The 17,542-nt window shown below is 40.2% G+C and overlaps 1 protein-coding gene across 5 annotated transcripts in view; it reads right to left on the minus strand.

Annotated features, from left to right (window-relative positions):
* The window catches only part of ATP2C1 (ATPase secretory pathway Ca2+ transporting 1), a 136,900-nt gene that overhangs the window by 2,990 nt on the left and 116,368 nt on the right, over positions 1 to 17,542 (minus strand). For all 5 annotated transcript variants that reach the window (XM_089332253.1, XM_008266005.4, XM_017346719.3 and 2 more), the window contains 5 exons: positions 16,818 to 16,934; positions 15,897 to 16,044; positions 15,320 to 15,415; positions 12,132 to 12,273; positions 10,795 to 10,919 (listed from right to left, as the gene is read on the minus strand). In XM_089332253.1, coding sequence (XP_089188379.1) covers positions 10,795 to 10,919; positions 12,132 to 12,273; positions 15,320 to 15,415; positions 15,897 to 16,044; positions 16,818 to 16,934 — 628 coding nt within the window. The remainder of the gene's footprint in view (positions 1 to 10,794; positions 10,920 to 12,131; positions 12,274 to 15,319; positions 15,416 to 15,896; positions 16,045 to 16,817; positions 16,935 to 17,542) is intronic.

Consider the following 17,542-nt stretch of genomic DNA (forward strand, 5'->3'; position numbering starts at 1 on the left):
CATTTACAGAGGCAAAACACAAGGTCATTTGCTCCTACCAACTGTCAGTTAACAGTTCTTGAAATAAGAAACTTTTTATTATTTTAGGTGTGCACAGTTTCTTAGGTTGTTTATGTCTCCAAAAATTTGGACACTCACCAAAGGATCAATAAAAGCAGTTGGGGGACAGTATTGTGGTGTAGTGGGTAAAGCCTCTGCCTGCAAACACCAGCATCCCATATGGACGCTGGTTTGTGTCCCAGCTGCTCTGCTCCTGACCCAGCACCCTGCAATTGGCCTGGGAAAAGCAGCAGCAGAGGCCCCACTACTTGGGCCTCTGCCACCCACATGGGAGTCCTGGAAGAAGCTCCTGGCTTTAGCGTGGCCTATCGCTGGCCATTGTGGCCATCTGGAGAGTGAACCAGCAGATGGAAGATCTGTCTCCCCTTTTCTCTCTGTAACTCTTTCAGATAAATAAGTAAATATTAGAGAAAGAAAAAAAGCCATGGCATCTACTTTTGAGAAGACATTTGTTCTACCCAGAAATTGTAGATCTTATCACTTTGTTTCTTGGAGATAGGGGCTAATGTGGAAATGACACCAATATGAATGTTCTGTTTCCTGGCTTCTCATCAACGCTTCTTTTTAAAACCACCAACTTTACATAGAAGCCACCCATTCCCACACTGATAAATACCTTGTTTGGATGGCAAACTGCGGAATGTATGGGCTACTACAAGTTGACTGAAATACCTCAACCATCTTTTCATTAAAAGGGTCCTCCCTTCAGCATCAGTAGGGAATCAGGTTCCTTTCTGTAGCCATTGTCATCAGAAGCATGCACATCACAGTATCCCACTTTGCCGTAAAGGAGTTAGTCTAACATCCTCTCTTACTTGGGGATGTTTACACCCCACCCCCCACCCCCCACCCCCGTCTGTAACTCCTTCTGTATATAATAGATGAGCTGTCACAGGCACTTCACTGGATATCTAAGGGAGATCCACCTAATGATATGGCACCCGACATCCAAAAGCCATTCTTCTTTAAGCTGCTTTAGGAGCCAACATACTATAAAGTAAGTTATTTTGCAGTCTGTTGGGTGCAAAATGGAAAATGCAGACTGAACATAATAAGGAATGAGCAGTTGCCAGGAGGAGGGGTTAAATCAGAATTCTCAGACCTGGCTTCAAGAGATGGGAATAAAATTCAGATTGGGGGAAGCAATGGGAGTATCTTTAGAAGCAGAATGTTATACATCCCACATCCCATTTTTAAAATGTTTCCTGTCTTTCTTGTCATTAGGTCAGTGTTGCTCTGATTCAGTTCAGCAAATGAAATCTCACCTGAGGCCATGGAAATGTCATCTGGACAATGACAATGAACCCATTTTAAGAATAAACTTGTAGAAAGAGAATGTTCACTATAATGTCATCAATGGTGTTCTGTATTTCGTGGTGATAAAATCATACTTGAAATCTATTTTGTGCAAGTTTTCCTTTGAGGCACCTGGATCCTCACAGTTTAATTTACAGCCTGTAAATATTATCTCTACAAGGCCTTTCATGCCAGTTGGTCACAGAGAAAGAATTCAAGTGACTTTATTGAATATTAAAATTTAAGTGAATTGGAATTACAGAACATACTATTTATAAACAAATAACTAGAAAGGCCTTCAAATTATCTTTTCCTCCTTTTGTGTATAAGTTAAGCCATGGCTGTGCCTCAGTTGTCCTGCCTGCAAAGTGATAATAGACCATCATTTGATGGTCCAAAGATGAAACAACTTGTACCTCTATGAACCTGTATATTTCACAGTGCCTAGCAGTAAAGCATTAATCAGTGCTAGCCATTGTTATATCCACACATGCAAAGCTAGAGCAAAGCCAGGGATCTGGGAAGAAGTGAGTGTGTCAAGCAGCAGAAAAATTAAGACGCTAAAGCGTAAGGTAGAATGTGGTAGAGGCAAAGGCAATCAACACTTCCGAATATGGCTAACAAGAAAACAAGGGCAAGGATGAAAGATTACAGCAACTTCAGCAGAGCTGTCACAATGAAGCCACCCTGGAAAGAGCAGGGAACTTCCCACAGAGTATCAGGCAAGCCCAAACTCAGAAACTAATGAAAAGACCGAAAAGGAATGATCCCTTTGTGAATACCATCCTACCCTCAGGAATCTTCTGTTGTGTTTTGTAAACTCAATTTGAAAGAGCTCTGGGTATGTTTAAAGACAGAAAAAAATTACGAGCAGACATCCCCCCTTCCTAGAAATTTCCTCTTCCTGCAACTGCTAAGGGTTGTATCTCGGCCCCCCTGCATATCCCTAAAGAAGCCACAGCCAGTGTTCCCCTTGGTGAGGCTGTAAGGTGTCGCTGAAGGCAGCGCTCTGCCACACGCAGCTTGGCTAACCGGCACCCCATGAACCCGGATGTTGCTACCGAGACCAGGAAAAGGAATTTCACTTCCAGAAAGGAACCAGCTCTTACCAATACTGAACTTCAGCTGTGGTGACCTATTATTTCCGGTGACTTGGATTGGGGTACTTGGTTCTTTTCTTATGTCTTTCACTGATGCATTTCAGTCATGACAGCTGAAACTGATTGTGCATCTGGTACCAATTTAAAATGAAATACTATTTCTCCTGGACCAATGTGTTAAAAACATGCCTCCTCACTTTCAGCCAGCAGCCTTCCCAGCCATACAGGATAAACTGGTTTTGAATTTCTTTCCAGAAGTCTGAATAATGCTAAAATTCAAGTCTGTCCAGTTCTAAAAATTTTAAGACAGGAACTTCACGTTGAGGAAGTGAGTTTGAAAATTCAGACACGACTGCAAGTGGCCATACCCAGATCTGTTAAAACGGGAGAACTAGATGAATGTGACAGTAAACGGAAAGTTTCCAGCCATTGTCACTGCACTAATTTTTTAAGGAGAAAAACTAGATCACAAATTCACATGTTGTGATGCACACGCGATCTCTTCAATTCCCACTACTTTATATATAGCTAAGCCATGTATATATGTGTATATATCTTTATACATGTACACATATATGTATATTTTTAAAAAACTATTTTCCTACTACTACTTTGGAGATACCTGGAGGTTTCTGTGCACAATACTGTGGTCAGGTTCAAGGAACACCAAAGAATGTTTTTTGAAAAACTACTCAATAATTATAATCTTAACACATTTCAATACTGTATTTCTGATCATTTATAGGACTGAATCATTTGACTACCAGTCATGCCCTCATGTGAGCTAGAATAGTGTACAAGATTAGGAAAACTACTTGGTGGAGAATTAACTGAGGTGCTGTTGTTACCTACATCTGGAAAAACTACCATGTTTCTATCTAGGCACTGCTCTCATTTTCATTTTCCTCTACTTAAATTAAGCCTGTGCTTGTACAACCAGTGAGAGGGAACCATCCAAAAAGACACAAAGGAACAGAAAGGAGCAGACTGCTTCAAATGCATAAAAGCTTGGATGTAGAGAAAGACAGAGAGACAGCCGGGGATGGGGCGTGGATGGGAGAAATGAGACACACACACAAACATACAAACTACTCATGGGGGAGCAGGGGGAACAACAGGACAGCAGAGAACAAGCCCTGGTAAAAAGATGGGACTGATGACAGCCACACACTTTCTGCAACAGAAGGCTTGTGTTGATTCAGGAGTCACAGAAATCTGCTACCAAGTACATCTAGCCCAGAGAGAACATGTTGTTGGAAGCCTGGAAGGTGAAGTGATGGGACTTTCTTTCCAGCCCCTCAATGCAATGCACAGACCGGTTTTGCCCCTTTTGAATATTTAAACGAGTTGCCAAATTCTTTCTGAAAAATTTTAGGCTTTATGGGACATGTGGTCTGTATTCCAATGACTCACTTTAGTTGTAGCACGGAAGCAGCAATAAACAATGTGTAAATGAATGCACACAGCTGTGTTTAAATAAAGCTTTATTTACAAGACCAGGCAGCAGGCAGATCTGTTCTGCATGCCCATCTCAGCAACCAAAACTAACAGCTCCACATGTACAGGTGAAGGGGGATTAAAACTATTTTCCTAACTTGTAACACCTCTAGCTAATTCATGAGTCATCCAAATCAGCTCCTATAGAAAGATACTTCTAAATCCTAACGCAGGGGCTGGCCCGGTGACACAGTGGGTAAAGCCGCTGCCCACAGTGCTGGCATCCCATATGGGCACCAGTTCGAGTCCCGGCTGCTCCACTTCCAATCCAGCTTTCTGCTATGGCCTGGGAAAGCAAGTGCTTGGGCCCCTGCATTGGTATGGGAGACCTGGAAGAAGCTCCTGGCTCCTGGCTTCGGATCGGCCCTGTCCCAACTATTGCTGCCATTTGGGGAGTGAACCAGTGGATGGAAGACCCCTCTGTCTCTCTCTGTCTCTCTGCCTCTGCTGCTCTGTAACTCTGCCTTTCAAATAAATAAATAAAAAAAATCTTTAAAAAAAGAAAGAAAGAAAGAAAACCTAATGCAAGGGCCAGCACTGTGGCATAGTAGGATGGCTGGCCCCAGTGACACCTGCATCCCACAAGGGCTCCAGTTGAAGTCCCCAGCTCACCAGGTCCGATCCAGCTCTCTGCTAATGTGCCTGGGAACACAGCAGGAGATGGCCATCTACCTGAACCGCTGTTGCCCAAGTGGGAGATCCACTGAAGTGCCTGGCTTCTCCACTGCAGCCATCTAGGGAGTGAATCAGTGGATAGATCTCTCTCTCTCTCTCTCTCAGTCTCCATCTCTCCTTCACTCTTTAACTCTTTCAAATAAATAATCTTTAAAAATTTTTTAAAAGAATACAATCCTGTCATACAATCATAGAGATGAATATGAGAAAGGAATATGAATGAAAATGATAATTTATAACTTACTAAAATTTATCTCATAATGCTTAAATGTGAAGTTCATCATGTCATTCCTATCACACAAATTTCTACACATTCACCTACAAGGGTGAGCTCTGTAGATTGCTCCAAGGGTAAGATTCACATACCAACCCGTTTCACATTGTACTTGTAAAATGCAGACTTGAGGAAAAAGAGCAGAGTCAAGGCACACTCTTTTTAAGTGGCCAAACTGCCACTTCACTATATTTATCACAGAGAAGACTTTAGCAGAAAATTGCTTTTAATGTAGCTATATAGATTAGCATTTAAAAAATTAAAAAACATTTTGTTTGAGTTCAAAAGCTAGACATACAGAGCCCAAAAATGGGCCCCTGGAAGGTATGCACAACAATTTGTACAATTTCTTTTGGTAAAAAAATTGTGTTTATCTATTTCAAAGGTAGAGCAACAAAGACAGAGAGACAAGGATTTTTCAGCAGCAGATATACTCCCTGTAAGCACACAACAGAGCTGGCCAGGAGCCTCAAACTCCATTCAGGTCTTCCATGTGGGTGACCGGCTGAGCCACTGTCTGCTGCTCCCGGGATGCATTAGCAGGGAGCTAGATTGGAAGCAAAAGTGCCAAGACACAAACGAGTCCTCTCACATGGGATGTGGGTGTCCTAACTTGCAATTAACTCACTGCACCACAATGCCAACCCATTTGCATAACTTGTGACACTTGCTGTTCACAACTGATATTTTTAGTTTCTATTCAAAGAGTCCCTAAATAGAACATGTTATTATTGCTTAAGAAATAACAGGAATGAGCAATGTGGCTCAGTGAGTTAAGCCACTGTCTGCAATGCCGGCATCTCACATGAGCACCAGTTCCAGTCCCAGTTGTTCCATTTTCAATCCAGCTCCCTGCTAATCGGCCTGAGACAGCAGCAGAACATGGCCTGGGTACCTGTGGCCCTGTACCAAATGCAGAAGACCCAGATGAAACTCCTGATTTTGGCCTGGCCTAACCCTGGCCATTGTGGCCATGTGGCAAGTGAACTAGAGGAAGGAAGATCTGTATGTCTCTCTTCTATATATAACTCTACCTTTTAAATAAATAAATCTTTAAAAAATAATAAAATATAAAAAATTAAGGGCTAGCATTGTGCCATAGTGGGTTAAGCCACTGCCTGTGACACAGGCATCCCACATTAGGGCTGCTTTGAATCCTGGCCGCTCCACTTCCCATCCAGCTCTCTGCTAATGCAGCTGGGAAAGCAGCAGCAGAGGACCCAAGTCCCTGGGCTCCTGCCACCCATATGGGAGACCTGGATGGAATTCCAAGCTCTTAGCTTCAACCAGCTGTTGCGGCCATTTGGGGACTGAACCTGCAAATGGACGATCTCTAATTCTGCCTTTCAAAGAAATAAAATAAATGTGAATAAATAATTTTTTTAAAAAAAGAAAAAGTAACTTTGGGTTAGGTATGAAAGGGAGTTCTGCCAGACTGCACAGAAAAACAGAATCAACAAAGAAGTGTTCAGTGTTTGCCAGGGTATTTGTCAATCTGTCCAGAACTGAGTAAAATGGGACAGGAGCAGTGAAGTCAGGCATGTATAGTGCCCTGCCCTGAAGCACTGTCCACCTCTGAGTGCCAAAAAGATGCACAACCACTAAGTCAGATCAGCGTTTCCCAGTTACCTTAGTGACAGATTTATTCTGAAAGCGCCACAACAAAACTACAATGTTCCTGTATTTTCCTGAATTTTGAGATTTTGCTGATTAATAACAATGCCAAAATAACTTTAAGATTGTAATCTGTCAAAGCTGAGTTTAATTTAATCTACTGCTTTACTTTTAGCAAAAAAACAAAACAAAACAAAATGATGCCTGTGAAGCAAAACTGTTTTTCTACTACCTTATTAGCCACGACTTTGTGCTTTAGAAGCATCATATAGCACATGCTCTGGAAAATCTCAAGGATACCACAAACTTCCCATTTCAAATCTAGCAACATCCCACTGAAGCCTGCTGGTTTTTATTATTTTCCCAATAGCTCTACTATTTAAGCCAAGGGCCAGAACCAGGGATCCCCACATTTTCCTTTCCTCCTGTGCAATCATGTCAACGCTTTCTCTTAGAAGACAGAACTTTGTACCTTCTTCTCTATAATGACAGCTGTGGCTTAATTATCCCTCTATCCCTTAAGCTGTTACAATTTGCTAACAGGTCTTCTTAGCTTTTACAGCTGATCCCCTGTGCTTTTTTAAGACAACATCCAAACTTCCATCGTATTCTTAAAATCCTCAAGCATGCTACAAGTCAGGTCAAATGCCTCTGCCTTCACTACTAAGTGCCCACCTATCTATCTGAGCCTTCACATTACACTTCCCATCACAACAGAACTAAACTCCTTGAGTTTCACGTTTCTCCCAGCCCCCACCAACATCTATGCTCTTTGGTTGCAATGTCTTGCTGCTTCCTGGCTGCAGGTTTCCAACTTAAGGCTTGATTCAGATGCCACTAGTTCTAGGAAATGTCTCTGACAAGCTCTTCCCACCAAGTTCTTTCTCTCCATCAGCTACTGCAGCATTTGGACAACACTTACCACCAGAATGGATGTTATGTCATACTGATCTCTACAGGTACATCCAAGAACTCAAGACCGCAGGAGCTCAATCTAAGAAAGGACTCCGAAGATTTCAGATGCCAATATTAAGGGAGACTTTCAGTGAAATGTGTGCTGTTATTCATTTTAATACAGGTATATTTGTAGGATAACAGTGCAAAGATCACTATTAACTTTTTGAAACAGCTTGTTGATATTTCTATCTCCTACCATCCTTGCTGATGAGCTCATGAAACACAGGGATGTCATCATCTTTCTTTTCTTAGCACACTCTAGGTGCTAAACAAGTGTTTATTGAGAAGACAATTCTTCCAACCAACTTCTCAGGGTGTGTCATGTGGAAGATGCGAATGAATTGCCATGAGACAGAGGCAGAAAGCAGGGTAAAATTCCTACATGCATTTATTGCTGCCACCAGTTCATTGAGGGAGAGCCAATACTCACAGTACTACATGGAAAAGATGGAATGTAAAATAAATTCAGAAAGACTATGAATGCAGATGTACCATGTATGGGTAAGGAAGGCAAAAAGACATGTCATACTTGTAAGGGTGCTTAGTAATATGAAATAAATCCCATATCCTTGGGGGTTGGGGAATTCTTGGTTGTGTAGGTTCACTTTTATTTCATCCTTCGGTCTGCAATGTTTGGCAAAAATCAGCAAGAACATGCTCAGCTTATTTCTGTGTGGCCAGCTTTCATCATTTGAGAATTGTCTACAATCATTTCAAGTTGTTTTCTTTTTCTTCCCTAATGTTTAGTCACTATCGAGTCAAATAGTTTCATACGCAGTCTAATAGGGAAAAAGCCAAACATGTTAGTACTGCTAAGGACTCTACCAAGTCTCAAGACGAGAATACAGGATACAAATAAAAAATTTAGAAACTAACATATTTAAGTCAGCCAAATTTGGACCAATATTCTACAGAAAATTGAAATTTGGGTCTGTACACCACTTTAACTTCTTTTTTAAATCATGAAGTTTCTGTATCTTAAAAATCCACATGAGAGGGGCTGGTGCTGTGGCTAACCTGGTTAATCCTCTGCTTGTGGCACCAGCATCCCATATGGGCACAGGGTTCTAGTCCCAGCTGCTCCTCTTCCAGTCCAGCTCTCTGCTGGGGCCCGGGAAGGTAGGAGGATGGCCCAGGTGCTTGGGCCCCTGTACCCGCATGAGAGACCAGGAAGAAGCACCTGGCTCCTGGCTCCCGGCTTTGGATCGGCGCAGGGCCGGCCGTAGCGGCCATTTGGGGAGTGAACAAACGGAAGGAAGACCTTTCTGTCTCTCTCTCTCTCACTGTCTAACGTACTACCTGCCAAATAAAAAAAAAAAAAATCCACATGAGAGGCCAGTGCTATGGCACAGCAGGTTAAAGCCCTGGCCTGAAGCGCTGGCAGCCCATACGAATGCCAGTTCTAGTCCCGGCTATTCCTCTTCAGATCCAGCTCTTTGCTATGGCCTGGGAAAGCAAGAGAAGATGGCCCAAGTGCTTGGGCCCCTGCACCCACGTGGGAGACCCCGAAGAAGCTCCTGGCTCCTGGCTTCGGATCAGCGCAGCTCCAGCCATTGCGGCCAATAGGGGAGTGAACCATTGGATGGAAGACCTCTCTGTCTCTACCTCTTTCTGTAACTCTTTCAAATAAATCAAATCTTTTTTTAAAAATCCACATGAGCAATTTAAATACTAACAGTCCCAAATCGGAGGTCAATAACTTATGAAAAGAAATCATTTCTTTTTATAGGTTAAAAAAAAAAGATAATGTATTTATTTCATAGGAGTCATACTCTGCACCTAAAATGCAAAGCAGAATATTGACGTGCACTTAATATGTATTTTCCGTCTTTGTAACACAAGAAAAATCATTTCAAAATTTAGGGATGAGACACTAAGTCACTAAAAATAGCGTAAATTAAACAAGATTTTCCACATTCCATCTAATGAGACAGAACAATGTTCTTCTGATACTCTAGCCTTGACATCTCAGCTTCTTACACTGTAATGTTACAATAACAAGGACTAAAGTAACATATCTTCTCTATCAATGAAGATACTTCAGTGCTAACACTTGCAGTTTATTATTGGATAAATACTTAAACAGTGTTTTATTTTTCCAGTTTATGGAAGCCAAAATTCCCTAACTTTATTTATGAAAAATGATGATGATATCACACCTAACAAATCCATCTACTTATCTAGCATATCCAATAAAACAGAAGGAAGAAGGCAGAAAACAAATAATACATCAAGGAGATGGGGCAGAATGCAGCCTGTGCTACAATCTAGGCCAAAGAAGCTGTGATGCATGAAGAACAAGGCCAGCACAAAATGTTCCACGTATACCCTGATTCATTAACCATGTGTTTGAGTTTGGGGTGTTTGTATTCTTGAAGTAGCTTATACTTTTGAAGAAAACACATACATTTGAAAACATGCAAGAGAAAATTCAGCTATTCAGCTGAATACTGAAATGATATATGGCAAGTATGTATTTAATATTTAACTCAAAAAGGACACATGATGTATTAATCTAATTTCAGCCCAATTTCAAATGTCTCTAACTCTACGAGTGACTATCATTTATAGACACGGTTACCCTAACTGGAAGACCAGTCACATCCCTGCATTAATTCCCCTAGATCAAAGACTCTTGTCTGAAAACAAAAGCAACCATTTACTAAGAAAAGCAAACATTTACTTCAAACTGCAGTATTGGCTTTTCAATCACAAAAAGAAAGAAAAGAACAGTGATCTGACAGTGGTCACTTCCTGTGCAAAAAATGTGCGATACAAAAATGGTAGCACAACGTACTGGAGCTGCTTACAATACAGGAAAAAGGAAATACAGTAGCTGAAACATGGCACAACTTCTAGAACAAATAGAATGCCTTTGAAATGACTGAATTTATTTGTGTATTAGTAAGAAAGCCCCACCACCATAAATAGTACAATATTTAAAAATAAAAAAAAATATTTATATCTATCTAAGATAGATAGTGTATTTATACTGTTAGACCTCTTTAAGTGCAGAAGGTGGTTCAGGTTTTACCGTTTTTTTTTTTTAAATTAAATAATTGCCCATATGCTTTATAAAGTTCCACTCAATTGCAAAAGCCAATTTAAATCAAGGAATATGTTATCAAAGTTGCATAATTTCATTTGGGACTGCCAGCAGGTTCAAGTCTCAAATCAAGTCTTTAACATTAAAGTTCATTTTTAGTCAATGAAAAGTTAAAAAGTTCTCAAATCTTCATTATCCTCTTGAATTTGCCCTTCTAAATGATCCTCAGACTGCAATTCCTAGTTTGCAAATAAAGAATGCAATATGCATCATACTTCAAGAAAAGACGACGATGTCGAGCTAACATTCTTCTGGATCTTTTCCCTGCTCCGTTCAACCTTCTTTATAATCTCTGCCACTATACACACTGACGAGGTGAGACCCAAAAGAAACAACAGATCTGCAAAAGAAAACAAGCTAGGCTTTACAATTCTTTGAAAGTAACAGTTGTAAATCTTAATAGCTTATGTTTTTCTAGCATTTTACCAGTCCTCAAATACACTGTTTCACAACCATTCCCTGACACAGACACAATCACCCTGGGGTAAAATGAAGGCAAGATCAAATGTAGTAAGTGACTTACCCAATGCTACTAAGTCAGAGAGGCAGCAGCCAGAACCAGAACCCAAGTTATCTGCCTGCTTTCCCTCACCCAGTACTCAAATGCTAACCTTGAACAGGAACTCCAAGAGGAGCATTCTAGCTAGTGATCACAGCCCTTTTTAAAAAAATCTACAATCAATAAGTAGTAACCAATTTAACTGAAAATGCCTATTTCAATTTTTAAAATTTTGCATCAATGTATTCCATTTCAGAGCCTGGAAGACCGTCTTTACAATAGTATCCACTGTGTTAGCTCTTATTTGCTGCTAACAAACTAAAGCTGTCTCCTTGACGTTCTATTTTCTAAAAAGAGGAAGCAGTGGGAATAAGGAATTAAATAATGTAGTAACATTAAACTTAAGATTAACTTCCAGCAAAAACTACTGAGGCTGTATAGCTCACTTTTACAAATACCAAAATTAACTTAAAAACTCAAGAATTAAGGACAACATTCCAATCAAATACATTGTTCCACATGCTCAGATAGGAAAATCCGGTTTTAATTGTACTGTATCATAAATTTAATGCATGGTGTATGAAAAAATGTATGATTTCCACAGCCTTTACCAAATTTATGGTTTTAGGGTCAGACTTATTTCATGAAATGAGAGTGTACAAATAAGAAATAGTATAATTTTACTCTATTAAAATTTTAACTTTAAAGGAGCAGCTAGGTTTTCAATGAGCTTGAGTTTTCTCTTCATACAAAATGGAAAGTTCATTAGAGTTACATGCTACAATCTCTCAACAACAAATGTTGTTGTATTTCAGAATCACCAAATATGATTTTATGACAGTTGATAGTCTATAAAAAAGAAAATAAAAAGCAAATTAAAACACTACAGTTAGGAGGGTAAATCTGAGCATTTCCAGACGAAAACATAAAGCAAATCAGAAGTCAGTTATTTTTCTTATTTCATTATTTTAAAATACAACCTTTTAGAACAAATTAGAAAATATAAATGTTCATGTAAAAATACACAAATTATAAAGATAACATTTCCTTTACCCAGTATACTCAGGCTCTCAGTTTGAAAAACCTTCTGAAGTGGAGGAAAGTAAATAACCAGTAACTGCCCCATGATGGATCCGAGGACGGCATAGCAAAACATTTTATTACTGCACAGCCCGATCTCAAACACAGACTTGGTCTGTCGGCAAAGCAGAAAGTTAGTTTAGTTATCACTCGGTCTTAGAAATAACTTCTTTCTTATCATATTCACTTCCAGTTTTAATACGACATATCAGTGATCACTTAATTCTATAATGCCAATACCATAAAATCTCCTCATTTTAACTATAATTTGGAAAAAATTCAGAGGAAATTTTTCAAGGAAAATTTTAAAGCAGCTTCTATTTATCAAGAAAAGTTTTATTTTAAAGAGTGATACTTTGAGACCATAAAAAGAAAGGATACCTACTTTAGCACCCAAACATACTAAGAAACTTCTATGTGTATTTTGATAAAAAAAAAAAATTTTTTTTCTTAAAGATGTTTTGCTTTAACTCAATATCTCTTTGCTTGTCGTTTGGTCTGAGTTCTTTCATTTTTCTAAGATTGATTTATTTATTTAAAATGTCAGAGTCGGGGGGGGGGGGGTGTCCTTCCATCTTCTGGTTCACTCCCCAGATGGCTACAATGGTTAAGAGCTTCATCTGGGCCTCCCACATGGATGATACAAGTCCAAGCACTTGGGCCATCTTCTGCTGCTTGTTCCCAAGCCATTAGTGGGGAGCAGAATCAGAAGTGGAGCACAGAAGTGGCGCTGTGGTGTGGCAGGTTGAGCCACCATTTGCGGTACCGGCATCCTGTGTGCGAGCCGGCTCGTGTCAAGACTGCTACACTTCTCTTCCAGCTCCCTGCTAATGGGATATAGGAGGCAGCAGATGCTCAGGTCCTTCAGCCCCTGCACCTGCGTGGGAGACCCGGAAGAAGGTCTTGGGTCTTGGCTCCTGGCTCCAGCCTGGTCTAGTCCCAGCTGTTGTGGCCATCTGGGGAGCGGATCAGCAGATGGAAGATCTCTCTGTCTCCCCTTTCTCCCTCTGTAGCTCTAACTTTCAAATAGATAAATGGATCTTTAAAAAAAAAAAGAAGTGGAGCATCCGAGATACAAACCAGCACCAATATGGGATGAAGGCATCATAGGCAGCACCTTTACCCACTACACCAGCCCTGGTAAATCATTTCTATACATTCATTTAGGTAAAAAGTCTAAAATCCAATCTCTTTTTTAAAAAAATTTATGTATTTGTTTATTTGAAAAAGAGAGAAAGAAAGATCAATTCTCCATCCACCGGTTCACTCCCAAATTGGCCACAATGACTGGGACGAGGCCAAGTAAAAGCCAGGAGCCAGATCTGGGTCTCACACATAGGGGCAAAGGCCCAAGGACTTGAGCCATCTTCAGCTGCCTTCAAAGGCACACCAGCAGGGAGCTCAATCAGAAGTGGAGCCATCTGGAACTTGATCCAGTGCCCACATGGTATGCTGACATCTCAGCTGGCAGCTTAACCTGCTACACTACAATGCCCATTCCTAAAATCCTATCTTCAAGAATGAACCTAGTTAAGTAAATCCAACATTCATAACCCAAAAATGCAAATACTATTGCTTCTTCAAAACTTGATCTAGATTACTAATAATTCACTGCACTTGGAAAATTCTAACACAGCAAATGAGAACCGATATAGTTAAAGATCCATGAAGTGCTTTAATATTGAAATGAGAGGCGGGATGTTGGTGCAGCAGTTAAGACACCACTTGGGACACCCACTTCTCACACACTGGAGTGCTTGGTTTGAGTCTCTGCTTCTATCTTCCTGATAATGCACACCAATCACAGGGGGGCACCAGATAACGGCCCAAGAACTTGAGTCCCTGCCACCCACATGAGGTTTCTGTGGCCTGGCCCAGTCCTGATTTCTGGAACATCTGAAGAGTAAACCAATAGATAGAAGACCTCTGTGTCCCGATCTCTGCGTTTCAAGTAAAATGAAAATACAGGCCCTCGCCGCAGCTCACTTGGCTAATCCTCCACCTGCAGCGCCAGCACCCGGGGTTCTAGTCCCACTTGGGGCACCGGATTCTGTGCCGGCTGCTCCTCTTCCAGGCCAGCTCTCTGCTGTGGCCCAGGAAGGCAGTGGAGGATGGCCCAAGTGCTTGGGCCCTGCACCTGCATGGGAGACCAAAAGGAAGCACTGGCTCCTGGCTTTGGTTAGGCACAGTGCGCCGGCCATAGCGGCCATTTGGGGGGTGAACCAACGGAAAGGAAGACCTTTCTCTCTGTCTCTCTCTCGCTAACTCTGCCTGTCAAAAAAAAGAAAAGAAAATACATAAAAATTTTAAATGGAAATGAATGTTCATGCTGAAAATTTAAAGAGTTTTCAAGGACAATCTGCTCTGAAAAATACCAGTGGGTTCTACCTCTCAGACCAGGGTAAGTGCTTGGAACAGGGGCTTAAATGCCACTTGGGTTGCCCACATCCCATAACGGAGTGCTTCCCACTCCAGCTTCCTGCTAATATGTACCCTGGGAGGCATCAGGTGATTGCTCTCTGCTGTTCGTGTGGGAAATCTGGATTGAGTTCTTGGTTCCTGGCTTTTGCCAGTACCAGACCCACCTATCGTGGCTATTTGGGGAATGAACAGTGGATGAAAGACCTCTCTAGCACATGTTAACTATCTCTTTGACTTCCAAATAAACATAAAATAAATAAATAAAAATTTTAAAAAACCCCAAACCATCAAGAAGAGGCAGTAAAACCTTAAGGGATAACATGGGAAGAAAAGCAAATTAAAATATCCTGAATGTTGACATGCTGACAGAAGGCGAAACAGTATTAGGCATGAAACTGTTCTTATAGTTCTAACAATACTTTCTTCAAAAATGAAATACCCACCATATCAGAACTCATGAGGTTCATCCTGTGCTCCAATGTTAACCTGACTATAGTGTCACAATAGCTGATTAGAGACTGAAAAGACGGAAGATCTGAGAACTGTACCTGTGATAAGGTTTTACTCCCCCAATGTCCTACCCTCACTGGTGACCCCTAGCATGTATTTTAAGAAGGCTGTGACTAGGACCGTAATCTGTGGCTGCAAAACCAAGCAAAGCTAAAAACCTATAACCCTGCCTACTAACTATTAGACAGCATTCTACGCAATTCAATCAACTAAGGTTCCCCAAAGTATACCTGGGATCTGGAGCTTAGTGCATTGAACATGTCGAAAAACACAAAGCATGTGAAGGTCATTGTTGTGTCTCGAGGTGTTATCACATTGTCTCGCAGCTGTCAAGAGGAGACAATGAAATGAACAATGCTACATGCATGCTTCTAAAATATCAATATTTTCTTTCCATTAGAATAACTTTAGTCTAATGTATGAAACACACAGGCAACCTTAACTTTCTATAAATCACCTCGTGAACAGCTGTAGTCCACATAATGAAAAGTATAAAATTCTCCACATGAACTACATGTTGAGTATTTAAATACTGCTATTACTTAATAAAAGTAGCTAAAGACAGATTTTTCTAACTTCCCCTCAAATTTTCATGTATTTTATTGATACTTTTCTGCAGATTTAAGTTATTGTAAATCATGAATAAAGAACTGCATTACTCATAAAGACTGAAACAAAACTTTCAAGAAATGTTATCACATTTTTCACTCAAGAGCTCCCCTTACTTTTCAGTAGACATACTAAAGTAATTAAAACTTATGACATGCAGAGTGCACATTAATATAGCAGCTTATCTGGTGAATATACCTCACGCCAGAAGACAAACAAAGTCCCACAAACAATGATTATTGATGAAACAAGTATTTTAAGTATCAAGTTTTTAGTTAAAATGCTGTCCTTCCAGTTGCGAGGCGGTTTACGAATGATATCTTTATCCACCGGTTCTACTCCAAGGCTTAAAAGCAAACAAAAAAGTGAATTACTTTACAGCAGTAAGGTTTGGACCTGCTATTTTCACAACTTCACTAATGTCACTATCCAAGAAACTATATGCTTTCTTATAAAAATAAATCTTGAATCATAAAGAAAACTATGACTATAATTATTCAAAAATAATCACTCTTTTATTCGTTTGGCACAGTCTGACAGAATATTGACAATTAACTTCCAAAATATTATCCAATTTCACATATATATATATATATATGTTTACTTATTTCCAATATGGCATGAAATATACATCACTGAAAAATATTTTCCATGCAAGAGTTTTGATGAGGATACCCTATTACAATGGTCGATAGTTATCTATCACTAAACTATCCCATTACTATAAAAGAAAAAAGCTCAGGTCCTTCAACACTTTCCCCAAGTCTCTAAAACTGACAATAGAACCCACGTAGTAACACTGAACACAGAGAATTCTCTTGGAATACCTAGTATGATATAAATTTTTCAAACCTTGGAAATAAAACATTTTCTCCCTGAGAACAGATCCTGCATCTGTCCCTGAGCTGTTCTCAACCTAAGGGTCAGCATCTACCATAATGTGAAGGCTCAGACCCACACTGCATGAATGAACACTCAAAGACAGTAAGTAGTAATGGCACACAGCATACTATTTGTAACACACATGTTGCTGTTAAGTTTTGTAATGCTACCTACAAATGAAGTTTTAAAATTTACATGCCTTGTATTGTTCCAATTCAAGCAAGAAAAGGTTCGTACCTCTGAGCTGGGGGTCCATCCATAATAATATTGATCCATAAAATCTGCATTGCATTGAGAGGATTAGGAAAGTTCATTAATGTAGCCAATGAGATTAAAGTTAATGCTGCTATACTCCTGTTGAAAAAAAAAAGAGTCATTTAAAAAATCTGTCAGCATAGTAAACTTACTTTGATTTTATGTTATCACCTTTCCAGCATTTAAAAATCTCTCATTACCACTGTACTTTTAAAGGTTATTTGTTTTGGGTCCAGTGCTGAAGCACGGTAGGCTAAACCTTTGCCTAAGGTGCCAGCCAGCATCCCATACGGGTGCTAGTTCGTGTCCCGGCTGCTGCTCTTCCAATCCAGCTTTTTGCTTATGGCCTGAGAAAGCAGTGGAAGATGACCCAAGCACTTGGGCCCCTGCACCCATGTGGGAGAACCCTAAGAAGCTCCTGACTCCTGGCTTCGGATCAGTCCAGCTCTGGCCGTTGCAGCAATTTGGGGAGTGAACCAGTGGATAGAAGACCTTTTATCTCTGTCTCTCCCTCTGTCTGTCTGTAACTGTGCCTCTCAAATACATACATAAATTTAAAAAAAAAAAAAAAAAAAGGAGATCTACGTTTCAAAATAATTTATGTTACACTCATCTATACATCTTAAAGCTAGGAGAATTTTAACAAACAATTTTCAAGATGTTCAGACAACTGCAAATTGAGGAAGATTATTTAAATCCATATAATA

The sequence above is a fragment of the Oryctolagus cuniculus genome, chromosome 4, assembly GCF_051225735.1.
Source record: "Oryctolagus cuniculus isolate XC-2025 breed Fujian yellow rabbit chromosome 4, ASM5122573v1, whole genome shotgun sequence".
Taxonomy (NCBI): domain Eukaryota; kingdom Metazoa; phylum Chordata; class Mammalia; order Lagomorpha; family Leporidae; genus Oryctolagus; species Oryctolagus cuniculus.